General features: G+C 39.3%; 1 protein-coding gene across 3 annotated transcripts in view; it reads right to left on the bottom strand.

Moving 5' to 3' along the window:
- The window catches only part of CHID1 (chitinase domain containing 1), a 128,098-nt gene extending 102,689 nt beyond the window's left edge, over positions 1 to 25,409 (bottom strand). For 2 of the 3 annotated variants that reach the window (XM_054825770.1, XM_054825772.1), the window contains exons 1-9: positions 25,291 to 25,408; positions 23,694 to 23,774; positions 21,880 to 22,022; positions 20,313 to 20,462; positions 19,334 to 19,466; positions 18,304 to 18,348; positions 16,888 to 16,994; positions 15,357 to 15,418; positions 6,066 to 6,158 (exon numbers count right to left, since the gene is read on the bottom strand). In XM_054825770.1, the coding sequence (XP_054681745.1) occupies positions 6,066 to 6,158; positions 15,357 to 15,418; positions 16,888 to 16,994; positions 18,304 to 18,348; positions 19,334 to 19,466; positions 20,313 to 20,462; positions 21,880 to 21,990 (701 nt within the window). In that variant the 5' untranslated portion in view covers positions 21,991 to 22,022; positions 23,694 to 23,774; positions 25,291 to 25,408. Of the gene's footprint in view, positions 1 to 6,065; positions 6,159 to 15,356; positions 15,419 to 16,887; positions 16,995 to 18,303; positions 18,349 to 19,333; positions 19,467 to 20,312; positions 20,463 to 21,879; positions 22,023 to 23,693; positions 23,775 to 25,290 lie in introns of all 3 variants that reach the window. The other variant, XM_054825771.1, reaches the window with a different exon arrangement.
- Between the last annotated feature and the right edge of the window lie 1,480 nt (positions 25,410 to 26,889).

The following is a 26,889-nucleotide window of genomic DNA, read 5'->3' as shown; positions in this document are numbered from 1 at the left end:
GAAAACAGGAATACTTCACTACACCTCTACAGATAAGGCCATTTAGGGACAGGCATGTGATACATATTTCAGGTTAAAAATTGCACTTCAGATAGACAGCTCTTCACATTTCTAATAGGGTGTCTCTAAATCCCAGTTCAGAAAGGTTTTGGAACTATGAACCCACTATCATGTCAATATGCAAGACAGGCAATGACAACACAAAGTCCAAACCTCAGTGTGGCGTTCAATTGTGAAATAGTCCTGAAAGATACAGTTACTATAACAAATGTGTTTAAGAATCCAGAGGGTTTATAGTGGCTTCAACTTCTGTTTCAGGATTTAGAAAAACTACACAGTAGAGTCCCAAGTGACTGTGTATAAACAAAACAGATTTAGGTCCCACTGGCTATGAGACTGTGTTGGGTTTGTGTGGCAAGGTTTTGGTAGCAGAGGGGGTGCTACAAGGGTGGCTTCTGTGAGAAGCTGCTAGAAGCTCCCCCTGTGTCTGATAGAGCCAATGCCACTTGGCTCCAAGACGGACCCGCCACTGGCCAAGGCCAAGCCAATCAGCGCCTCTGTGATAACATATTTAAAAAGGGAAAAAAACCAGAGCTTTTGCAGCCGGAGAGAGGAGTGAGAAGATGTAAGGAACTCTGCAGACACCAAGGTCAGGGAAGAAGGAGGGGGAGGAGGTGCTCCAGGCGCCGGAGCAGAGATCCCCCTGCAGCCCCTGGTGAAGACCATGGTGAAGCAGGCTGTCCCCCTGCAGCCCATGGAGGAAGGATGAGGGGGTGTAGAGATTCCACCTGCAGCCCGTGGAGGACCCCACGCCGGAGCAGGTGGAGGCACCCGAAGGAGGCTGTGGCCCATGGGAAGCCCACGCTGGAGCAAACTCCTGGCAGGACCTGTGGACCCATGGAGAGGGGAGCCCACACCACAGCAGGTTTGCTGGCAGGACTTGTGACCCCCGTGGGGGACCCCACACTGGAGCAGTCTGCTCCTGAAGGTCTGCACCCCGTGGGAGAGACCCATGCTGGAGCGGTTCATGAAGGACTCTAGCCTGTGGGAGAGACTCCATGCTGGAGCAGGGAAACAATGAGAGGAGTCCTCCCACTGAGAATGAAGAAGCAGCAGAAACACCGTGTGATGAACTGACCGTAACCCCCATTCCCCATCCCCTTATGCTGCTGAGGGGGGAGGAGGTTGAAGCCAGGAGTGAAGTTGAGCCCGGGAAGATGGGAGGGGTGGGGGGAGGTGTTTTAAGATTCAGCTTTATTTCTCATTCCTCTATTCTGTTTTGCTTAGTAATAAAATTAGATGAATTCCCTCTCTAAGTTCAGTCTGTTTTGCTCGTGACAACAATTAGTGAGTGATCTCTCCCTGTCCTTATCTTGACCCACAAGCTTTTCGTTATACCTTTTCTCCCCGTCTAGTGAACGAGGGGAGTGAGAGAGCGGCGCTGGTGGGCACCTGGCTCCCAGCCAGGGTCAACCCACCAGAGGCTAAATTTGGTAATGACAATAGGCACCATGATGAATAAGAATCTTAAGGTTTGTGCTAGTCTCCATTTTCTCCCTACCGCCAAAAGGAGCAAATACACTTTAATGTGAACACTGTTTACAGCAATTACTTAAATTCTAGCAGAGCATGCATTCACATTTTAAAATGCATCTATGTGATGAAGTGACTGATAAAGCATTTTATAAAAATGTTTTAAAGTGTTCTCCTTTAACCGTAATAGACTACAATTAATGGCAACAGAAAATTGCTTTAAAAAGGAACTATCAGTTGGAATGAAATGTAGATCGTAAGAGGGCAGCATGAAATATTGGAATAAATGACAGACAGGAGGAAAGACATCGTAATTTCTCATTATTTTTGACAACCAAAGCATGAGAATCTCAAAGTATTTGTTATCGCCATTGAACATCCACGTGATGCAAAGGCATACCAGCCCACAATTTCCCAGAGAAATCTGCAAGAAATCAGAGTATTAATGGTCTGTGAACATTGCAAAGGTTATCTCATGAGCCAGGAATAGATTTTTACGGACTTAGTTGTCATGTCTTTATTTTTAAAGAAGTATTGCAGTTCTTGCTCTGTGGTATAATGGGTTAATATAAGGCATTTGGCTTACAGGGAGTCATGCTAGCATTTCAGAGGGCAATAGCTAAAAGTGTGGCTCAATTCCTAGAACCTTCCCTGTAGTATAAAGTTTTACCAGCAAAGCCATCCATGCATCAGAAGAAGCTCCTGAGCATTTATATTCTGAAGCAAGTAAGTCTGAATGACTCTCAACCTTCTCTTGACAGAAAAAGCTGGCTTCCTAAGACTCAAGTATTACCAGCCACAAAAGTGGCTCTCAACAGCCATGCAAAGACATCCATGACAGTAAGGAACAACATACCTGCCCTGTAGCTCTGATTACTTGCAACACATGTGATGCCTCATACTGAGAAACAGCGGTGATTAAAAGCTTCCTCCTTTCTAAAATTCTCTGCATCTCATGGCCTGAACTGTCTCTCAAATAATTGTGTGCTGGTGAAGTGCCTACTGCCTCCAGCTCTGGGAATACCACATACCACGTTTGACTGACCTGAGTAGTTTGCACAAACTTCAAGCTTCAGCTGAAAGCCAATGAAGAGGAAGGAGACTGTGATAAGACTGTGAAACAGCCCCAAGTGAAACCCAAGGCTGACAAAGAAGCAGCCTCCAGCACAAATATCACATTGCTCCTGACAAAGACCTCACCATCTTTCTGCTCAAGGAATACCGTGTGTCAACCTCAGGACCCACAGGAGCAGTGGAAGGGTGAGCATAACACCATAGAAAAGGGGTAGAAAGTGGGAAAGCTCTGCATAACAATTGTAGTTGTAAAGTTGATGAGGCTTTTCTGTATTATCTAGATAATTTGGACTATCAGACCATTAAAACATTAAGCGGACAAACAATAAATTCTTAACCCCATTTATACAGTGCATTCCTTTTTGCACGTTACAGGACTTGGAGTGTAGCAGCATGCCAAACTGCCTCAGGATTATAGGGTGTGTATTCTGACAGTGGAAGAGCATAGAAAATACAGATCACAGGGAAGAAAAGGAAACAAGCTACACAATGTTTAGAGAAAAGTAACAGTGTAAGTTTAGTGTCATCCTGAGACTTCGATGCCACAAACTCCCACTCTTAATGCCACAATGCACTAGAAATTAATACTGTTCTACAAATAAAGTTTCTCACAAAACATGATGCAAACCCCACCAGAACTGAGGTAGAAACAGAGGGGCTTGAGTGAGAGTAAGGAATCTTCTCAAAACACAGCTAGGCTGTCCAAGCCCTTCAGTCCCTAAAGAAAAGGGCTCTGCACAGGTATTATTTTACAGGACTGTCCAACTTTACCAATTTACATGGAATTTATTTTGTTTGCTTTTGCCATAGTCTTCACCACATTGCTTCTCCCTCTCTGCCTATCAAAATTCGGTGGCCAGCCACACACGGAAGCAAGGGGATTTTTTGTATCAAACTAGCTACTTCATTTTAAGGATATAAAACAGTTATACCATGCAGTAGAGGAAAATATAAAGCAACAAAAACCATCCTGAAGTACATAGTTTTACAGAAAACTGCAGTCAGATTTCATGCAGCTCTAAGAACAAAATTACATGTAGACATTATTCTGAGTTTACAGTCTTAAGATGGTAGACAGTACATATCCTGTATTCAGGAACTAAATACAGGATACAGGTTTACATCACTAACCTACAGAAGAGGTGACATCACAGTTATAGTGCAGACACTAACTGACCTCAGCACATAGACAACTTTTTAGTCACCTACTACAGGGTCTCTGAATCTTTTCAGTAGGCAGCATTTTAGGCAGAAATGCTTTGCTTCCCCCTCGTGCTATTTCACCTCCCCACAAACCTCAACAAAAACTTGAGACCATGGCAGAGAAAAGTCCAGCCACAGAAGAGACATTTACAAGCCTGCTCAGGCACTCCATTTTCTCAGCCTTTTTGACACCTTGAAAATGAATGTATAGTGAAAAATTGTGACAGCCTACAAGAAATTTAGGAGGTTGTACAACACCATCCTGAAACTATGCTCTTAAACTGTCATAAACTGTAGCAGCTGTGACCCTGTCCATGCAGTTATACAGCCCAAGGTGAGAAAAATATGACACTAATATTTTTCATTAGCTGTCTACTAACTCTCATCTGAAAAATACCTAATAATGGGTCCCTATAAGATTGACTTACATTTCTAAATTTTCAAGTGCAGGCATAAGGTTGCTGAACAGCTTGAAGGAAAAAGGACTTTGAAAAAATAATCTTGCATTGCCAAGCATGCAAATATTACGAGTCTTCCCCAGTTATCATTATCAACAAGTCAAGCCCAGTAAGCCAAAAATATCTGCATAACCAGGAGAAGGCACCTATTCCATTAGGTAAAATTCAGAGATAAGGAATAAGCATATCATAGGATTAACACACGTCCCATCTGTCACCTATTCTGCAGTTAGCAAAACCCATTGCAACATACTCAATTACTTTATGAAGACTGTTTTGTATATGTAATCCTGTACAAATGGTTATGCTTCATTATTCTGCAGCCTCATATGACACAAGCCCCCACCAAATCTCTTAAAAACAATTAATGGGAATTTGGAGCTTCTCATTCTGACAGTTAAAGGCTGCCTCCCATAACATATACATAACTTTAACATTCAGCCTATCCACAGTGTAACAGGGACACTCATTACCTTTAAGAAGCAAGGAAAGGGGAGAGTAGAATACAGAAATTTAGAACCTGGGAGTTTTTGGGATAAGATAATCCTATTACCACAATTCTCTGAAAGGCATGATGTATTCCCTGTATATCCTGTGGCACTACTGTCTACCATAATCACTTTTCCACAACAGATAGCTATGCTCACAATGCAAGGATACCGTGCATCTTTTGACCTGGAAGGGCATCCAAGTGTGAACAAATGTTACCAAATGGTAGCTGGATACTGACAAAACTCTTGCTAATAAAGCTGTAGAGCATTGGCATAGCCCACATTTCAATTTGAAACCACAATAATGAAGTTGCATCACACTGCTGGTATTTTGAATCACCTTCCACCCTTGTCTTCAGTTCTATCTGCTCACTCTCACATGGATGTAATCACTGATTAATCATACAAAACCCTGAGGGACTAGATACAATCTCCCTGGAATACTGAAATAGTGGCATGCCATTTTCTTTCCAGAAAAAGACTAGAGATATAGTAAAGCTGTGATTTTTCAGTTTTTTATATATCATTTAAAGACAATGTAGAATCTTTTCCTAAAAATGTAAACACTTAAATAGGATTCAAATTCCCTCCACATATAATGAAATTACATTCTCATTTTCCACATTTTCAACAAACACAATCTTAGGAAGTAAGTATCTCTCTGCTATAAACACTGCAAGATAAGAACTGCTTACTGCTGTTGAGCCAAAAGAGCATATAAACTGGTACATCTGTCAGATTCAAGTCATTGCACAAACAAACAATCATTAACAATTCTAAATATTATCCTTTAAATGCATTTTCTGTACATATGAACTATCAAGTCAAAATAATTTTAAAAACCCATAGACCTATTATAGATATACTTCCTTCCTGTAGCTCTGTTTTTCTTAGTTAAAGAATAACTACTATCTATCATAGCTGAAACTGTGCCCAGAGGCTCAGAAAGTTCTTTTATATGCTACCTTTATGATACCCTTTTCACTCCTTGGCAACAAGTCATTAAGCTCCACAACTGTTTCTGCTCTTGTTCTCCTGAAAGTTCTTACCAGACATTTTGGGTTAAAACCACAATAGGAGGTCCCTCTGCAAGTTACTCTGACATCAAAAGTTATGAGGTATATGAATGTATAGAGTTACTAAGACTATTCTGTGCAACACACATGAAGACAGGACTACCAATCAAACTCAAATAATTTCTTATTCATTTAAGCTGCACAGCTATAAACAAAGCTTTGACTTTATTCTATATCAGACAAGAAAGTATTTCTCATCTGGAACCTGCCAGCTAAATAGGAATACTCACCCTGCTGCAACTGCAGGAGGGATGACCAGTATGAGTTTAAGTTGTGCTTCACGCAGAGCTTCAGAAAGGTGAATAAGCAAGTGAATCAACTCCCTGAAATATAAAGATATTGTTAGAGCAAAAGGCAGTAAAACTGGGGCTATAAATTGGCAAGAGCAAGTTCACAAGTAACAGTACAAATAATTGAAAAGACATGGCTGGCAAGAGTGCCAAACACAGTTTGTAGTGAATGACCATAGCAGGAAAAAAAAAAAAATTAGAAAGACTGGTCAGAGGTTTACCCTCTTTCAAGACTAAGAACACCGAACTGCTGGAGACAGTCTTAGTTATATTGGAACTGATGACCACCTTGGGGCTAAAATGTTTCCTAATTTTATTTTAATCTAACTAAGCATTGTTAGCATGTAAAACAGCATATCTTATCAGAGCAGGTCACCTCTTGCGGTCATGCTCAGTAAAAAGAATTAAATCAATAGAGGAACCAAACACTATTGTGAAACAAGCAGCTGTGGAATAGATTCAAGTTGCCACTGTATTACTACACCTGAGGTCTGAGAATCTGTAAAGATGCTTTCACAGCAAGACATGCAATCTTCAAGGGATATTTCTGAGGCCTGTATTTAAAAAAACATTTCTGCTGTTGTTTTTTTCTGCATAAATAATCCTTTTGTTTCTCAATATATTACTGTATAGCTACAAAATAAGTGTTTGACATTGTCATATCTGGAAGTATTACCTTCCATATGCATCATTTAAAGACTTTCACAAAAGCTGATTTTTATATCCACATTCTAAACATTTCAATAGGAAAATAAACTCCAAAATTTTCACATAAACTGCTTTTAGTCTTTCTGATTTGAAGGATGATGTTAATAGAAAATCCTTCAGAGACAGAATGCAGAAACAAAAAAGTTTAATAGCTATTGTTATCTTAACAGGACTCCATTACCTTCAATTTGCACTATAAATATGGCCCTTCTGTGTGCCTTCCTTAAGTCATTTGATTTTTCAGAACAAAGTCAACTTTCATATTTACCTACTGGCATGGTGGATCCACAAAGGCAGTCAGACAAATGATATTAGCACAGAATTGTAGATCTGTTCAGAACTATACTTAAACCTGAACCAAGTAGAAAGCAACTTCATAACCATGCCAGTAGGCTAAAAGTGCTAAAGCAGGAAAGGCAGGATATACATAAGCGATCATCCAAATTGTTTGCTGCACTTAAACTGGATTAGATCTGAACTCTCAGAAACAACTTTTGGTACTGTCATGCCTTTCAAGGCAGCATCATCCTAGAGATATTCTTCTGAAATCATTCATCTTCCAATATAATTATCCATCACAGTAATGATGCTTGACTTCCAATGTACACACTATCCAAAGTAACTAAGTATTTTCATTTTCCCTGAAATCGTTTAATGCCTGATGAAAACTTTCTAAGGATGCTACAAAAGCCATTACTCTCAAAATCCTGGCAAATAAACAAAGTAAGTTTTACCACTTTGCCGATACCATCACTATTTTATGCTTACAATTTGAGAGCTGGCTGTACTGAACAGCTCTTCACAATGAACTGTCATACTGCCACCTGTATTTCTCTTCCGGGGGGAAAGACATGAGATTACAGGAATCGGCTTTTGGTCTGTCTGCAGCATGTACTTCTACCATTCTTGCTCTGGAAAAGTAACAGCTATCCCTCCCATTTCCTTATCATATGCATTCCACATTAAGAGTGTCACCATTCAGACAAATCAATTATAGCAAAGAAGAATCCTTTTCCATAGGAACGCATTAAAAAATTACAACACTAAACAGACATTTATTGACTTCAACATACACATCATGGCTCCCACATGACATAATCTTATCAAAAACTATAATTTAAACTATTAAAACTATTAGTATTAAAACTAGCTATGCCTTCTTTCCCACTGATTTGTGTCTCATGGCTAAGTGACCTTTTTAACTAATTATGCCCAAACTGCAGTATGAATGCATCCTTTATTAGATGTCAGAGATGCTACATGTAAAAGAAATTCGACCAAAGAATCAGTTCCTCTGGCACTGAGATTATTCTACACTGTTCATCAGCACAGATCTCTCTTCTCTGCCTGGCTGCCTCTGTTAGCTGTAGGAACTTTGAGACCTCTACAACATGCAAAACATTTTCTGACTTTAAATTTAATTATTTAGAAGGTGAGGGGATAGAAGGAGGGGCAGAATAGAGCAAAAGAACCTAACATAGGTGCAGAGCAAGACAACATCTTTTTCATTGAGAAATAAGGCTAACACCCTTGCTCCAACTCTGCATCTTCACATATCTGCCTCAGCTTCTAAAATTTTGCTATCCAGATAGCAATGCTTTAAAGCGTAAGAAGAAAAACAGTTGTGATTATTTTGAATCAGATGCAGAGAAAAAAAAAAATTCAAGTGAATATTAAATTCAAGGTTTCCCCTTTCCTCAGCAACATCAGACACTGGTGGATAGCCAGCAGAGGTAAAAAGGTATCCACAAAAACAGTGACTGCACAAAAGTAGTCATTTTTTAAAACCAGAAAGGCATACAGTGTAGAACCGCAACCTACAACTGTAAATGAAGGACAGAGATTTGTGGCCTGATAGAGGGGCAGGAGTACAGTTTGGATTGCTGATTTTGTAGCTAGCTAACAGGGCTCTAACTAAAACCAGACTCAATCAAAACAGCCACTTCCTCTCCTCCTGCTACCAAATTCAAGCAACATAGCTCTGGCCAAAAAATAATTACTTGGAAGTCAGGAAGAAAAGAGGTAGCTGGACAACTGCAGATTCTTGCTCAAGAAACCCAGATTAACATCTGCTCACTAACCTGTCAAGCCAGGTCTCTGGGCCCTGAAAACTTTCTAGCAAATCAGACAGGATTAATGGTCAAAGATTTAATTTAGGCTCACTACCATTTGTCAGACAAGACAAATTATGTAAATCAAATGTACACTCTTCCTCTCTCCCCCAAACAGCAATAGCGAAATGCTCATTTATTGTGTGCTATAAATTAATACTTTACTGTGTCCCAACAGTGCTTTCCAGTGGTTTTAACACAATATTCTCCTATATTACCACCGGTAATTTTGAAAGAAAAGCTACTGACATTTTAAAGATTATAATGAGGTGCAGGAAAGTAGGAATAGAACCAGTCTTCCTGAAAAGGCTTCATTAAATATTTACCAGAGACTTCACCACTGTCAAATTTAACTTCAGAGTAGCTACTAAAACATTGGCAGCTTTAAGACTCTATCTTGAGCTAATTAAGGTCTACTTCATTCCTACTATTTCAGGCCTTCTATCATCGCTATCATTTAGTAGGTCAGTTTTCCAAGTGTTCATGATTTCAAAGTATCTTGTCCCCTATAAAGTATGCAGGCCTCCACATTTTCATCACCCAGACTTTGGGGGAAGCTTGTTTTTTTCAGAACTCCCTTTTTCCAGCTTTGCTAGTCTACTGTGTTTGGGACACCTTGTAGTACAGTTTACTTCAGTGCACAAGAATGGGCTGTAGGTGTATTTGAAAAGCCTTGCAGAAGACACATAAGGCTGCTATATCCTTCCCTTCAGTTACATGACCCTTCAGAACTCTGTAACTTTCCAACTTCAGTCACTTTTTGCACAAGTTGGTAGTCGGTACTCCCTAAAATTTATGCCTTGTCAAAAAATTGGACAGAATAAAGCTGTCTACTTCAAGAAGAAATTGCCCTTTTGTGCCATTTCATTGCCTAGTTAATACCAAGAAACTGGAGTGAATTATGGCAAATCTTTGATTAACAGATTAATTTTTCAGGGACTAACATGAAGGATAGAACTGCCACAAGAGCTTTTTGCTCCCATACTCCTACCAACATTAATAAGACGTCTGAAGGTCATCTTCTGCATGATACCAACTGCCTGCAGCACATGGTGACAAAAAAAATCATGTTTTTCAGATTGATTCTGTGTGATGGCAGTGCCATCTGTCAGCTAATGGCAGACTGATCAGAGTAACGTGTGCACTTTTATGTATGCTGTAAGATTCTGACAGGTACATTCACGCCTTTTTCACAACACCACACAGGTCTCTGGAAAAAAAAAAAACCCAAACAAACCACACACCACCACCTAATAAACCCACAAGTGAGATAGCTAGACAGGACGATGTCTCTCTTGCTAGTTAACTAAATAAGCAGGAGAGCCTTTGCTTGCTCAGTTATCTCAATAGTTCTACCATGTACATTTTTAAACTTAAATGCCACAGGATGAATAACTTGGAATATTTTATTGCAAAATCAGTCAAGAAAGTTTTAGATAAAATATATATCATTAAGAAGCAGATTTAAACTATAAGCAGCAGCAAAACACACTAGAATTGAGGTATCACCTGCATAGGATATCTTGGCTGATTTAGATTTTTGTTAGGAGACTAATTTCCTACATGCTAGAATAAAAGATGGGAAGCTGAATACTTTTTCATTGTGCAATGGCTGTCAGCATGAGAGGAGGCAGCATCACTTAGATGCAGTCTTTCATCTCACACTAAATTTGACCTCATTGTGATTTGTATACCAATAACTCTACTCCCAGAAATCACAGGAAAGAAGTAGGTACCAGTACTATAGAGGGTACTTTGAAGTATCTGTATTAGACATCTACAGGAGCCTGAACTGGTCAGTATAAATCCCTTAAAACTTCGGTCCACCCACATGTATCAAGACAATTCAGGTTCTTCAGATAGGACAGGTGGTATTTTGGCATCTAAATATAAGAACCTAATACCATTTTATATATCCAAAGATATACAAAGCATGCATACAGGATTGCTGTGTAAGACTCGAGGCATCTAGGACCCTACATGAACAGCCAGAGACCAGGCTGCTTAAGAGATCTAACATGAAACCAGGCAGCTATATTTAGGCACATAATTCTTCTATATAAAATTTATACTGTTGGTAAAGTCAACTTTTAAATGAATACGCAAAAAAAAGCAGCACAAAGAATTGATATAATTTAAGACTTTAGTCTGCAGAGCATTACAAAGCAATTCTAACACCAAACCAGAATGATTAGAACATTTTTTGTTCTTTAAAACAAACAAAACCACATTGTTAGTTCTGCTTAAGAAGATGTAAAATAGAAGATACACGGTGAGCCTGAAACCACAGAATTTCATGTCTTAGTGGATGCTAGCAACATAACTTCTTTGCAACATTTCACCTCATCTGTAATGCCAGCTAGGATAAACGGAAAACTGAAGGCACTTTTCAGGTAACTCCTCAGGCCTTGCGGGAAAAATTTTTACCTGTTTCTAATGTTGAAGCAAGTACCCAGAAAATCAAGATTTTCTAGAAACATGCAAAGGGCTGACAGAGAAGTGTCTAAATTTGCCTCATTTTAAAAATGCTCAGTGATCACAGGTTCTTAAAGAGGCTGGTCACAGAATTTATGGGTTACAGAAGCTTTGCACAGAGCTAACACTGTCACCCTTTTATATGGGGATACTTACAAAATTTGTCACAAGGTATTGAGGCAATTCAGTGTTTCAAGCACCAACATTAAGATAATGGGGACAGCATGTGTTATGAAGATGTCATCATGCCTCTTTAATCCAACCAAAATTCATGTCCAGGTATTGAAAAAAGGTATCTCACGGGCACACTTGCTCAGCTAAGGTCTACCAAGAGCTTCAGCTGTAATTAATCCAGCTTTCTGATGAAGCAGTTCTTAAATCATAACCCAATTTATTAGGTAGTTAGGACACTAATTTGCAGTTTTCAGATTCTTTTGCAGACTCACCTGCCTCAAGAAATATTGGTGCACTCTGCTAAAAAGTATCACTACACATTGTCTTTAGAGAGTGGATGTTGATTTTGTAGCTGAAACACCATATCAAGCACAAATGTTCCATAAGCAAATCCCGTTCTAGTCATTTTAAGTCTGATAAAGAAACATGTGCTATAGTAAGTGTTCTTGCACCACTAAAGTAGTGCACTGGATGGGATCATGAGTCCTTTCCATAACACTATTAAAAAAATAACAGGAATCACTTCCACAGCATTCCCCTCAACACAGATATACGAAAGGATGCGCTAGAATAATTGAGTGCCATTTTATTATTAATTTAATAGCTAGGTATCCACTTACTTTAGGTTTTGAAAAATGAAAACCATAATGATTCTAAGTGAAATTTTTTCCCTCAGATCCACACTACCACTCTGTCACTTCATAAGGCAGGCTGGCAGCTGCAGCATATCTCCAGATATTTTCATGCACCTGTGTTGTGTCTCAATAACCTGTTGGTAACTGCTTATGCCAGACTATTCCTTGTACTTTAAAAAAAAAAACCACACATCTGATTTATTTAACTAAAACATGTTCACACTAAATAATAGCAATAAACAGTATTAGCTAGGCAGTTCTCCTTGTATTGTCAGACAGCTCTGAAAATAAGTTGAAGGCAGACTATCTGTTCCCAGGAGCATCATTATGATCTTTTGTTCCTGTACTTAGAAGTAGGTTAAGCTACTTTCAGGTAAACAGTTGACCTTGAAGGATCTGAATCAGGAAAGCCTATGCCATGTACCTAACAGTTAATACAGATATTTTAGATGGAGCATACACAATTGCTGTTCTATGAATACTTCACATCTCCAAAGGATTAGGGGTTATCCCTGTACTGACAACTCCCTGCCAACTGACTGCCACCTTTCCAAGGTTAAGAACATGCTTTACTGCTGGTGTCTGTCACCTTCGAAAGACACAATCTGGCAAGGAAGATCAGGTATGAATCACGTTACAATGCTGCCACTGTGTGGGCAAAAGAGGTCATGGCCTGCTCCAACTCTCCCGGCAGGGACAAGCGAAGCAAAAGACCAACCATGCTTACTCATTTATCAGCAATACCTCTGCTCTGCTATGCAAAAGGAAATTAACAGATCCCAAAGTAACAGCACTCAACGTGCAATAAAAATACAGGCTTGCCAAGGTGGTAAGTTCACTTAATTCTATCCCTTAAGATCTGTTCAAAGCACCTGTTCACTCCAAAAAACATTGATAGGAAAAACCCCTGGGGCACTGGATACTCAAGCTATCCAGTATTACAGCAAGTCATAGACAAAGTGACAATCTCAAAATGAAGACACTAGTGCCATAACTTACAAACATCATGAGACAAATTTTTATGTAATGATGTGCTTCTCTCACAGAACAACTGTTTATTCCACAAACAAGCCTAGCTTCAGCTTGCTGCCTAGATTAGCCCCATTCAGAATGCTTGTCTCTGAGATGGCAAGCCCAACACAAGGGATTTTGCAACTTAAACACCCTAACCATTTCTAGGGGAGTAGTAATAAAGGGAGGGAAAAAACCCCACAGATGAGTGTACAATGAAGCACTTAAAAACTGGTCTTGAAGAGGAGGAAAATCTGCACTTCCTAACTTTTGTTCCTATTCATGTTTTTCTGCCAAGCATTATCTTTCACATATTTAGTTAGGATAATCCCAGAGTCCTGTTCACTGGTGGCCACATATGATCAAACATTACCAACTTGGAGTAAAGGAGGCAGTTATCATGCTACTCTAAGAAAAACCCTCTCCTTCTCTGAAATTATGGAAAATACTTCCCACTTCTGTGTATCAATAAGAGACAGTGAATATAGAAGTGGTTCTTCTATACTTCACCGAAATATCACTCAGGTACTGAAAGCTAGAGCAGCTACGCAACAGTACCTCCTCTAGTACAGACAGTTCTTGTCCCACCTTGTGTGATAAGCAATCCTGGTTTGAACCAGCATTACTCCTGGCAAAGCATAACATTTTTAGCATGCCAGAAGTGAAGTCACCCTGGAGCTAATAAAGAAGTATGCTTTGTTCATGTGTGTCATTTGCAATGCAGCACTTTGATGCTAGTGTGCTTAAACTGGTCTTCAGTGAGTCTCAAAATTACAGTAATACATTGTAATGTCTTACATTCACTTAAGTTAACTAATAGGAAAAGCATCAATTTTACTGAAATACAGTAAGCACAGTAAATAAATTGACCACACTTGACTTCTGGCTGGCAATTACTAATTGCTTAAATTACCTTGTTGGCTGTCTTACTAAGACATTGTAATGGGTTCAGAGCTCAGTATAGGTACCAACTCTTAGGAACAACCCAACGAATTATCTAATTACGAGCAACAGCATCTAGGTTAAGGATTATTCGTTTCAGTGCAAATGGTGGCGCCCCTGACAAGGCTGCAAGGATTCTGCAGTTTCAATTCTTTGTTCCCAAATGTTGATTTTACAGGGAAGAGGTAGGACTCTGTTAATACCGCACTCAGTTCCAGAAATAACTATTGTATACCATTTTTGAAAGGTGAAAGTCTTCCATAATGAAGTCTGCATTCTGTGGAGCTTTCTTTTAAGCTATTTTCCCCCAGACATTTTAGGCAATAGAGAGCTGGTAGGAATACTGTGCTTTAGGGAATGGATGCCTTAATTTCCTGAGAGGACTAACACAAAATCTTCAGATTACTGCACTGAATCATCCATTTCACCACACATTCTGCCTTTTCCTCCTGAAGCAGTAGTTTGGAGCTTGGATTACCTTGACTCTGTCCAAGATGTTGAAAGCCAAGGGGGTTTTGCTCAAGGAAAATGGATTAGAACATGTCAGGAAACAGCTCAATGTGGATAAGCTGTTTAGTTTTAGCTGCTACATCAGGTTCCAGCTCACTGAAACTTCATAGCAGAGCTACTACTCCAAAGTTTAAAATATACTGTACTTGTGAGAACTGGAAGACAGTTTCTCCCTAGATTCGCTTCAGGTTGGGGATTTTGGTTTTAATTTCAGTATGTCTAAAATATCTATATAAAGGTTTAGAAGGTTTCTTAATCAACTCAAATTTGGTGGCCCTGAAAGCATCCCATGAATACAAGCTTTACCCAGTAACCCAAACAAATCAATATTATAATAAAGGCCAACATCTGAGTAAGCCAACATCTGAGTAAGCAAGCAACTGAGGTACCCTCTTCACCCTTGCACAATGGTAACATCTTGCACAACTCAAGCATGAAAGGCTAATGTGGTCCACTAGATCCTCTATGAAGATTACTATGTAATCTTCGAGCTCATGTAGAGTAGACTCTTCTACTTGATTCTAAGATAAGTGGAACAATCTTCACTTGTCCTAGAATGAAGTGCATTTATTTATAATGACAAATTCAAATCAACATAGACAAATTAAAAAGATGCTTTAAAAGAGCCAGTTTTTAAGAACTGCATCCTGGAGACTTATACTCACGTTCGCTTTTGATTTCCCAGCTGACTCCAAACTTCAATTACAAAACCATCAAAATTTTCATTCTAAATAAAAAGGGAATCAACAACAATATGCAATTAATCACCACGCTTATTCATTAGGCTTATATCAGAGATGATAGTACAGTATCAAAGCACACAATTACTGTAGTTTTTCTTGTACTATCACAGATTGAACATGTTTTATATTCTTTTACCAGCTTCACCTTTAATGCAGCATTTCATGACAAAGTCAAAGATAAGCACAAATTATTTAACAAACATGCAAAAGTTGAAAACTTCTATTAGTTATCCATGACTTCTACTCTTACAGGATAAACCAGTATCAGATTAGGAAAATTCAACCATTAATGAAAGATGGTTGTTAAGCAAATCATTTGACAAACATTTACATGTATATTCGGAAAAAACTCATGAGCTCTTGAGTCTAAAGATGTAAATGCTAATTTGGCATAGACATCATTCCAAACATCTCCCACAATTAATCTCACTTGTGACAATTTATGTTTAGCATTATCAAGGATACTGTTGTACTTGAGTATGCTTTCCTTAAGAGGACAACTGTTACTGAGGACCTAGAATTGAAGTATCAGTTACAAATTTTAAGAAACTATTCTGTTCACCTCTATATCTATCTTCCTCTAGAGCACATTTAGATTTCTTTACATCATGTAGCAAGTGAGAAAACTTACTCTGACAGTAATTAAGCAGGCTGTCATGAATCAACCACTAAAGTTGAATGTCTTTCGGGTGCAACTTGTCTAGTCCTACATATGCATACCTATAAAGCCATTAGCTAAGGGGCTGCCCAGAAAACGTTAGCAAACAGCCATTCCTTAAAGGAAATCCTCTTCTCCTCTCCCCAGCTTCTTAACATTTTAAGGAAACTGGTTTATCAAACCTGAGCACAATTGTACAGTAACAGATATCCAGTGAGTTATTCTTGGTATTAGAAGTGGCTTATTAGCTCTAGCACACTGAGTCTGAATGTAACACGGAGAACAGCATTCATCGCACCTGTGACTCTTGTTCTGCTTATCAAAAAAGTCACTAACCAGTTTAGCCCATGCTTAATAGATTTTTTTTTTTTTAATAGAAATTAAAAAGAAAGCAGTTTGCTCACTAGGCAACCTCCATGAAGAGTTTATCAGGTATCCACTACTGCCTCAGTAACACTCACTCTGTCAGCTGTTTGGAATAGGTTTTATCAATCACAATTTATAGCATGCCAAAGTCATCAGTGCAGTTGCCGATGATAACAAGGTTATGTTGATTCAACTTACTTAGTCTCACTTTCAACCTGTCGTTAACTGCACTTAAGTGTTGCTATACTTCCTATTTACAGGAATTGGACACATAGTAGGACACACTCTTAAGAATCCCGCCGCATGATTGTTTTGAGTAGAATTTTATTTTGTGGAATATAAAACTACTGGAAATGAGAAAAGACCCATTACAGAAGGAATCAAATATCATCTCACACTATTTCATAAGCATTAGCAAAAACTTTTTACCTTGGCTAGCAGAACCATGTTCTTAGAAAGCTCCTCTATCTCATCCTCACTGCCAAAAACACTCTCGAAGTCCTGGTAAGTCCAGCCATCAAACAAAATTCGAGGCACTATCAAGCAAAGTCATCAATCAGTAGTGGAAATTAAGAATTTATTATCTACACTGGAATATTTCTGCAGAAATAGAATACAGCAGATATAAGCAGAGATGCCACTAAACAACATATCCCATGACTGAGATCATTGCTTTTTTACTCTGACCAACTTCAGCAGCACAGATACATTGACACTGTAGAAGATTCTTCTTCATTTTACATTTAGTTAAAGGTCAGCACTGATGCAAGTTTTCAGAAAAAGATACCTTCACTTGATTGAACTATCTTAATTGAACTATTACTTGGGGCCCCAAGTAGAGTCTTAAAAGAACACCAACATGAAACAGCAATCTTTCTGTAAGTTGTACATTTCTTCTACCACACGAACAAGATAGAAAAGTTCCCCTCAAACTCTAATTTACTCTTTTGTACACAGCCCTATATTACTTCGCTCTTCTACTCATCTCAAGACCCTGGGACAAATTTTTATTTTGGAAAACACGGTCACTTGAGCCAATGTAACTTCTTTTTCTAACAACACATTTAAAATGTTAAAAACATAGTCAGACAAGTTAGGAAAACTGCTGTTGGAACAGCCAACAATCATGCACGCTGGAAAAGCCAACAACTCATACAGAGCTGTGTCTAAGCCCTTTCTAACTACCAAGAATGTAAAAGAGCATTTTAGAAGAGCCTAGAGAGATTTCAACAGCTTTATCATCTGGCAGCTGAAGTAATTTAAAATATCTGACTGAGCATTCAATTTTTCTAATGCATTTCAAGTTACATACTCCCTTCTGAATCAAGAAGGGTTTCACAGTTCCACAGAATTCTTACCTCTATAGCAATGTTTGCCATTTTCCGTAAAGACACACGCTGTGGCACATCCCACAGTTCCAAGCTTCAAGGGGAGAACAGCCAAAGGAGGATTTTTCTACTATCACACAGGAAAGTGTGACTGACTCAGATTTGGATTTTTTTCTTTTTAACTAAGCAGAACCCCTGAACAACAAGTTTGAAGACTGCTCCCCCAGGTAAGCATGTAGTGCTATATACAAAGTACCCCTCCAGAGATGGTCCTGTGACCCAGGGTTTATCCAGAAACAAGAAGTTAAGGCAAAATATTAGGGCACCAACAGGATCAACATTTCAGTTACTTAACTATCTATAGTTAACTGCTTTTAGTTTTCTTCTCAGATTTCTTCCCTCATACAACCATGCTAAGGTAACCTCCCTTTCTCCCACATACACCAGGAACAAAGCCTTCTTTTTCTCTGCTACAAGTTAAAGATGATAAAAAAACAAACATAAATCAGAGGCTCACCTATTTTGATGTTTTTGGAGGTTTTTCTGACATCCTTCATCCAGCCTGTCAAAGAGTATCAAGTAAGAGAATAGCTGTTAAAATATAAATGATGTTGACAACATATTTTCAAGCATTCTTCAAATAATGTAGCACAGTTTCATTAAATTGGTCTTCCTGCCACAGACTACTAGTTCATAACCAACACAGACAAAACATTCTCTGATGCACAAATTTGCAGCTAATCACCTCCACCACAGCATTAACTACAATCTTAAAACAGTCTCTACCCAACCCCACCCTGCTTGCAGTTCTGCCTCATCATGGAAACTATCTTACTGCCTACTCAGAACAACACTTCTGCAGTCACCAAGCATCACCTAGGAGGAATTTTTTTTTCTTTTTTTTAAGATAGTACTTTCAAGTGTCCCATCCACTCCTCTTGGCAGTCATTGCACTAGAATGAATTTGTTAGTAGGCACCAACATGGTAAGAATTATAGTTGCTTCAAATGAGATTCCACAGACAAATGTTTCAATCAAGTTCAAACCCATAAACTACTTAGTTATTATTTAAGAACATACAAGCTGAAATCTGAACTTGCTGCCAGTTTCTTGACAGTGAAGGAAAAAATTCTCTTCAGATTAAATTTATTTTCTATTCTCTAAACAACTTCACCCAAAGGTTTTTGCAGAGGGGAAAAAAACACAACAGGTAAACAACTGCACAGTGCAAACACCAAAGATTATTTCTGCCTGTACAGATTCTTTGTTCCTTCCTTTCTTTGAAGGGCCTTGTAGACAGCCTGGTGGAAAAGCCAATCTTTCTACTTATTCTTTGGTCAGATAACTATGTATACATGTGGAACCAGGTGGGGACAGAAAGAAGTTCACTCTGAAGAAAACTCCCCCAAAAATGTAATGGATGAAAGTACTTCATCATGAGGTAGAGCCAGAAAAACCCACATGCATATATTGCCAAAGCTATCCAGTGTACAACAAGACCAGTAATCTTATTTGCAATGCGTATTCAAAGCAAAAGAAAATAACACCTTTATCAGCATCATGGAGCCCAGTGAACTGGAACCTTTCCTTCCCTCTCCTTTTCACTTGTAACCAGACTGGTGAGATTAGTGTAAATTTGTTTCCAAACATTTTAGCAATGTCATAGCCATGGCTGTTCCACTTGCAAAAGAAAGGAGAAAAAAAGAAAAGCAATAGGCTTAAAAGCAAAATATACAGTTCACCTTACTTTTGACCAATATAAATTCTTTAACAGAACTGTAATCATTTGTAAGATCCCCATTTGTTAGTTTGAGGAAACGTTCCAGGACATTGTTTTTATTTAAATAAGAAAGTACTCTGGAAACCCTGATAGCAACATGAAAAGCAATCTTCAAATTGTACCATTTCACCTGAACTACAGGAATTTGAATGTAGATTCCAACATAGTTTGGAATTTACAGTCTCTGCATTTATGTTTAAGAGAACCTAAAGAAGGTGACAATTTATAGGGCACTTATTTCTCTTTTGAGCAGTGTAAGACTGAAATAAGTGAAAAGCATCCTCCAAACAAAAGGAAGAAACATTTAATATTCAAGAAAGGATGCTCTGAATAACAGTAAGACTGGATAGCAAAAGAGATCAGTTTGACAGCAGCATAAAATTTTTACTCTTTATTCAGAATGTTCAAGTTGGTAGCTACATGGTATGAGAACACTTAGTAGCCCTCCTGGTCCGACTCTACTGCAACTTCACATGGCTTAAAGACAAGAGAATACTATCATATCTGTTTTACCAGTGATAAGAAAAACAATACGACCTAGACATCCTCCAAGAGATGGATTGGATAACAACAGTTTGAGACCACCTGAATCCCAAGCCAGCTCTCAAATAATCCTCTGGCTATTTCACTGTATTTGACCAGAATAATATAAAAATGCTTTTAAAGCAGGGATGCAAGATTTCAGATTAGCACAGTCTGCTGCATATTTATTCAAAGAACCTATTTTATTCATTTTATTAACTTACAGGAGTAATATATCCCAGAACATCTCCTGAGAAATGTCTTTCCTTCATCCTCTTGGAGCAATAACTTTGGTGTTCCAATATAATATCCTTTGCCTTTGGATCCACAACTACCAGTCCCCGGTCCTGCACATTTTTATCAGAATGCAGTGTCTGCGGGGAGAAGACAGTTTTTAGAACCAGCTATATGAAGCAGCCACTTTCAACAGCAACAGACTTCAAAAAGGAAAAAAAAATAAAAAAAATCACATCATTAAACTCTGAGAACTCCTTTTAAATGATGCAGAGCAGTTTGATTTAAAACTGAAACAGGAAAGTGTTCAGAAATCATTTGTCATCATCAGTAAACTTACTTTGTTTGCAAGGCAAAAAGCATATAAAGAAAAAAAATCAAGAAGTGGTAAGATTAAAGAACATAATTCACCACAGCTGATGGTGCTCTGCTCTCTAGTCAATGCCTTCTGGCATGTTACCCCCAAAGTGATAAAAAGGGGTTAGGAATTCTTAAGAATTTGAAGACTACTTTCAAACTGGATATATTTTAGACTGAGTATGCTGCATTGTTGTTACTGAAGGCCAAAGTTCTGAACACCTTTCTTCAAGGAAGATCTGCTTCAACTAGAACAGCACAAATAGTTTTAGGAGACAGAAACAGAATGAAAAGGCCTAATAAAGCGTGCATGGTGAGTACAAAGAAAACATCTATTGATTCAGCACAAGGACTTTAGGGATAAGGCCTGTCTTAACACTTTGTATTATCCTCACTACTTGCAGACTAGATTTTCTTCCTGGTAGACATTGAGCAAGCAAGCAATATAATGAGAGGTATGTCTGCATAATGAAGGATTAACTATACTTATAATGTAAGGAGAGGATTTTGAACATGTCTACTTTTTTACCTAACGTACATAGCAACACTAAGTACATATACTTGGTATATGCACTGGTAAACATACTTCCTCTCTATACACACTCTTTCTCTTGCACTAATGTGCCTTCTTGCAGTTGTGAAAGAAAACAGGCAGGAAACAAAAACATGGTAATCAAGTTAAGAGAGACTTCAGCACATTGGCTCTGTTTGATCAGATTGCTACAGGACTCTGAACTATTTCTGCCTGCAAAGAAAACGCTGGTTAGAAGGCTCTTCAGACTCTTCTACCAGGAGGACACAGCCTTCCCCCAGCAAGGCTGAGAACACCTTCCCTTCCACCAGTAAATGACTTGGCGCTCTTGGCCCAAACTACTGCTCCCTGTCCCCCCTTTCCAAAGGCATGGAAGTATGTCTCCTTAAGCTATGCAAGAGGGGACAAAAACTTCTGCTTCTGCAGCTTGCACGAGGGATAAAGCTCCAGAAGCCTACATGATATTTGTTCAAGGATTGAACCATGTGTGACACCCATAAAAGCTGAAGGAAAGGACAGTTCCAGGTAGTCTTATTTGTAAGCATAAGCTTCAACGGAAATACATAGTCGCTTTTAACTGTTTTAACAGAACAAGAGTCCCTTTACCAAAGTTCAATCAGTTCACTGCACATGTTAGATAAGATAAGCATTTCAGTTATTTCTCTTACCTTTTCTTCCACCTTTTTTGTAGCACCTTTCTTTACATCTGTTTTTGACAGGGTACCTTCAGCTAGCCAGCAAATCATCGTAAGAGAAAGCGAAGTACAGAGAAGCCTCATGGTGTTTTTCCCCACGTCAAGATTCTCCTGCCCTGAGAACACAGGGGTTCAAATCTCCGTGAACAGAATGTAACAGGCTAATTCAGTTGTCTTGCCTAAGAAAAGTCAAGCAATATCTTCCGCCCTCTAGAATCGGACTTACTAAGGCAGTATTGTTTTAAGAGTGCTTTTGCTCTGGCAGCAAAATAGCAGAGTATTTGAAGAGATTCCTAAGCTTTAACATGTTTTTTTGTCCCTTGTTTTAGTAGGTGTATTACAGGGAAAGTGGGTTAGACGCAGCTTCCCTTTTAAAGAATCCCTAAAGAAGTATAACAGTTTACAGCTGAACCTGAGAGAAATGTCTGCTGCCCAGAACAATTATAGTACCACCTTACCTTTTCTATAGCAAATAAGAGATACCATTTGTTTCTGCTCCTGCCTAACCCACTCAAGTTACAAATTAAGAGACAAAAAAATTATAGGTATATGCTTATAGCTATGTGCCTTTACTCTAACAGTTAAGAGCTTTGCTTTCAATTCCTTGCCAAGTCAGTAATACACACAGAACTGGAGAGAAAGAGAGAGGGAAAGAGAGAAAAAAGGGGTCCTTTTGGTCTAGAAGAATGACTTTGACAGTTTGTCCCAGCTCCAGCTAAAATAATTGAGAATTAATAGAGAACAGTTCTGTTCAGTGCTATTTATCTATCACACCTTTGTTCTGTCATAGGACAGACTTCATGAAAAAAAAAAAATCAAATACAGCCAGAACTTATTTTTCAAACTCTACCCATTCATGAGTCATATTAGTTTTCCAGCCTAGTCTCCAGAAGTGGATAAAAATAGAGAAAAAAAAACATTTAGCATTAGGGGAATGAAGGTAAAAGGAGGTAAAATACCAGAATGAAGAAAAACAACCTGTTACTAATTCTGCAAGTCCTAATTATCAAACTGGGACTAACTTTCATCTATAATAAACTAGTGGCTTTAGAAATGTATCAGGCTGCTTCTCATAATTATGAGATCGTAATGCAGAAGAAAAAAGGTTACCTTTCCCATAATTTTCTGAAGTTTTGTCAAACCTAAAAAATTCTTGTCCTTCCTGTATTACTCTGAAGAATTAACATTTCTACCACTCACTTTAAAGACTTACAAGCTCATTTCAAGTCATATTTACAAGACTTGTTCCTTTAGCACTGGTAACAAGTACTACTCAAAGTTTGAGTATTTGCCTTCTGTACAAAACATCAGGTGAGGGATCCCACAACAGTAGTCTGACCACTCTAAAGGAGTGCTGTGCTAGTAACATGGTGGCAGAAGGAACCTTAAAGGTTAAATGAAAGCGAACTCAATGAAAACAGCAGCTACTTGAGGCCAACAGTGGTAATGCAGAGATGAGAACAGCAACCTAATAAACTTAAGCATATTTGGATGTGGCTGGCTCTGAGGTTTTAAAAAGCAGAGATACTTATTGCAGGAGTTGGGGATTCTACAGGAAAACAGAGAGGAGTATGTGATTAGGGAACAAAGCAGAAGGATGATGGTAGCACAAGCGCTTGGAAAAAAACACCACCACTAGCACCAAAGAACACAGAACATCAAGAACTTAATGCACAAAATGCTTTGAAGCCTTTAGTCAAGTCTTACAAAGACTGCAAAAATAAAAGCAGAAAGCCTTCAAATACTTCTTGGATCCAGAGGGCAGGATAAAAGCTAAATTACTATACCATTTGAAATTTCAATAGTTAAGGTGTCACACTTCTAATTTGTCTTCAAGGTCACTGGTAACCCCCCTTGTTTTCCACATCCTAAAAAATTAGACAAAGCAGGTTACTCTTGATAGCATATACTCTGTTCTATCTAACTTGGCAGGATCTATAAACTACTGCCGAGAGGAACAATTGAGAGTCCGAATAGTCAATACAAGTCTTAACTATTTGGACAGGATATCAATTATTTCAGAAGCTGGTATATATTGATTTGGAGGTGTTTGATTTCACTTTCAGAAACTATTAGCAACAGCATACACTTCCCTGAAGAGAAGTCAGCGTTTAACAGCTGAAGCACAGAAGTTTAAAACACCATCACTGAGCTCTAATTAGACATCAAAATGTGTTCATTTCCTTGACATGATCATATCCATCTGCCAATTGTTAAGTCAATATCCACTCCTAGATCTACAGGAAGCACCAAGACTGTGGCAAAATGGTTTCTGCTACTGACAGTCCAATATCAACTCTTGGTTGGAACCTTATTTTAATAATTTGTTCTTTAACAACATCAGTTTAGTGAAAATTAAGTAGACAGCATCACTCAACTACATGAGGATGAATCAGTCAAACTTTAAATACTCTTTACGGAATATAAGCATGAATTTTTGCAAGCTTTACAAAACAAGATCCCCATAAAGTTTTTCTTCTGCAAACATTCTTTCATCATTTTTTAATTCTCCTCAAACTAAAGTGAGTAGAACTGTATGAGCCTGGCACTCATTTATTTACCGTATCACTGCAAAATGCAAGTAAAATTGAAGACTGACTGTTTGTGTCCTTGTCCAACTGATACTATGGACAAGTTAAGGTTTAAAACACCTTTCAACAAACTGAGCCGAAGCCAAAGTTTGTCACTAAAACAGATCACAAATACTGTCTAACCTGAGTCTCCACATGAGGGAATACACTTTTAGTCAGCTGTGTTAAATCCATCTTTAAGAGGGAAAAACTGGCATAGATTTAGGCTGTCCAGAAGAAGCAACCAAAGAAACTAAATAATCTTAGAGGCTAGCACAGTAACTATTTGGAAATCACAGTTAATGCTTATACTTTATTTCTAAAGAAGAAACTAGATTCTAACCACTGCTGCAGAAGGAGTCTGCATCACTTGGTAAAGGAAGCCCAGGAAGCATACTATTGATGTGGTTTTTAATTAAATCAACAAAAACTAGATTCAGGAGTGAAGAGCAAAAATAAACCCGTTTCTAGCCTGTGTAAACATTACTCCCTTTCCTCTTGTAAGGTGCTCTACTTTGAGTAAGAACTGCCTCCCACACTTGTCTGACTCTCTAGATACCAAAGCTTTCCACGCAGATCTCAGAGACCCCAACAGGCTGCAGGCCTTCCGAGCCAGCAGGCTCCCTGCGAGCAAGCCCCCGCTGCGGCCTACTCCCGAACTAGTACCCGCGGAGCAACTCAGGCCACCCTCAACTACCGTGTCACCCCCCACACCGGCTGCGGCGCAGGCCGAGAGCCAGCGCACGCCGGCAAACACCCACACCGCCCGCCCCCTTCCCTTCCCTCCCCCCAGCCGCTCGCTGCCACCACCTACCGCCCGCCGCCACTTCGGAAGTAAAGGCGGACAGCACCACCCCACCAACTGACGGGGCAGCGCTGAAGCGGCAACAGCGGGGGAGGGTGCCGGTTAAGAGCCGGTTGCGCCAACATGGCGGCGAGGCAGTGCTGGTGGTTGCAAGCTCGAGGGCGTGGCCGCTGGTTGGTGCTGGCTCCCCGGGGCGGAGCGAGAGGCGTGGGAGCAGCTGCTCACCCCGGCCGAGTCCCAAGCGAGGAGAGGCCGGCTCGGCTGTCCCCGAGCGTGGGTTGCATTGGTGCGCAACAATACTGAAGAAAGCAAATGCTAGTCATGATCTAACGGTAAATTTCCTCTTGGTTTATTCCAAGCTGTAGCAAATAGCGTAGGTAAGTAGGGAGTTTGGGCTAAAATACATGCACAAGGTTGCAGCGAGTCAGCAAGCAATATTGCTCAGCCCAGGTGTGCAGAAAGGAGCAGTCAAATCTCAGATGGCCGTTAACAGGCTTTAAAATAAAAGTTTATGTTTTAAATTGAGATTTTTTTTTAAATCTGTTTTGACATTCTACACTTTGCATTTTTGCATACAACATGGCTGTGCTACTACTATTTTTACTGCAGCATAAGTTTTGATGTTCATGGTCTGCTTGCAGGGACTAAATACCATATCAAAGGACTTGATAAAAACAGATGTGTCATGTTGTGATGTAGAAGCAAGCCTGGCGTATCCTGGCAGTGTGCTTCCCAACAGAAACCTTTCTGTCACCTGCTTTCAGTGTTGGTTACAGCTTGGTGTGACTCCCAGAAGCTGAACTGGAAGGTTACCTTATTTTCTCCTGATCTGTCTTCCTCTTTCATTCCCTCTTGTGTAATGAAGATCTTCACGAACATTCTTTAGCACTGAAAAAAAAATTGAAATGTTTTTCCTCTGAACAAAAGTCTTGCCAGAACCAGACGTATGGTCTCTCTGGCAAGTGCTAAGAACATGTATGCTTCCTCTGTGCATTAAATCTCCAAGATTTAAATTCTGCCAAGGACTTCAGAAAAGAAACTGGTACTTACTAACAGATTTGGACTCACACACTTACAGACTAAAAAGCAGGACAAAGGAATGTCTCATCCCACTTTTTTGGTGTCATCAAAACACTACTGAATCCTTCAGCTTTCTCTAAGGAAGTGGTGATTTTTTTCATCTTATAGGACTGCTTGATAGATGTGTTTGAAACACAGTACCTTTTCACAGAATCACAGAATGGTAGGGGTTGGAAGGGACCTCTGGAGATCATCTAGTCCAACCCCCCCTGCTAAAGCAGGTTGCAGAGGATTGCATCCAGGAGGGGTTTTAATATCTCCAGAGAAGGAGACTCCACAACCTCTGTGGGCAGCCTGTTGCAGTGCTCTGTCACCCTCAGGGTAAAGAAGTTTTTCCTCATGTTCAGATGGAACTTATTGTGTTCCAGTTTGTGCCTGTTGCCTCTTGTGTTGTTGCTGGGCACCACTGAAAAGAGTCTGACCCCATCCTCTTGACACCCGCCCTTTCGATAATTATAAGCATTGGTAAGATCCTCCCTCAGTCTTCTCCAGGCTAAACAGACCCAGGTCTCTCAGCCCTTCCTCATA

The sequence above is a fragment of the Grus americana genome, chromosome 5 (assembly GCF_028858705.1).
Source record: "Grus americana isolate bGruAme1 chromosome 5, bGruAme1.mat, whole genome shotgun sequence".
Classification (NCBI taxonomy): Eukaryota; Metazoa; Chordata; class Aves; order Gruiformes; family Gruidae; genus Grus; species Grus americana.
Note: the sequence above shows the minus strand (reverse complement) of the source record. Positions and strands in the feature narration are given on the sequence as shown.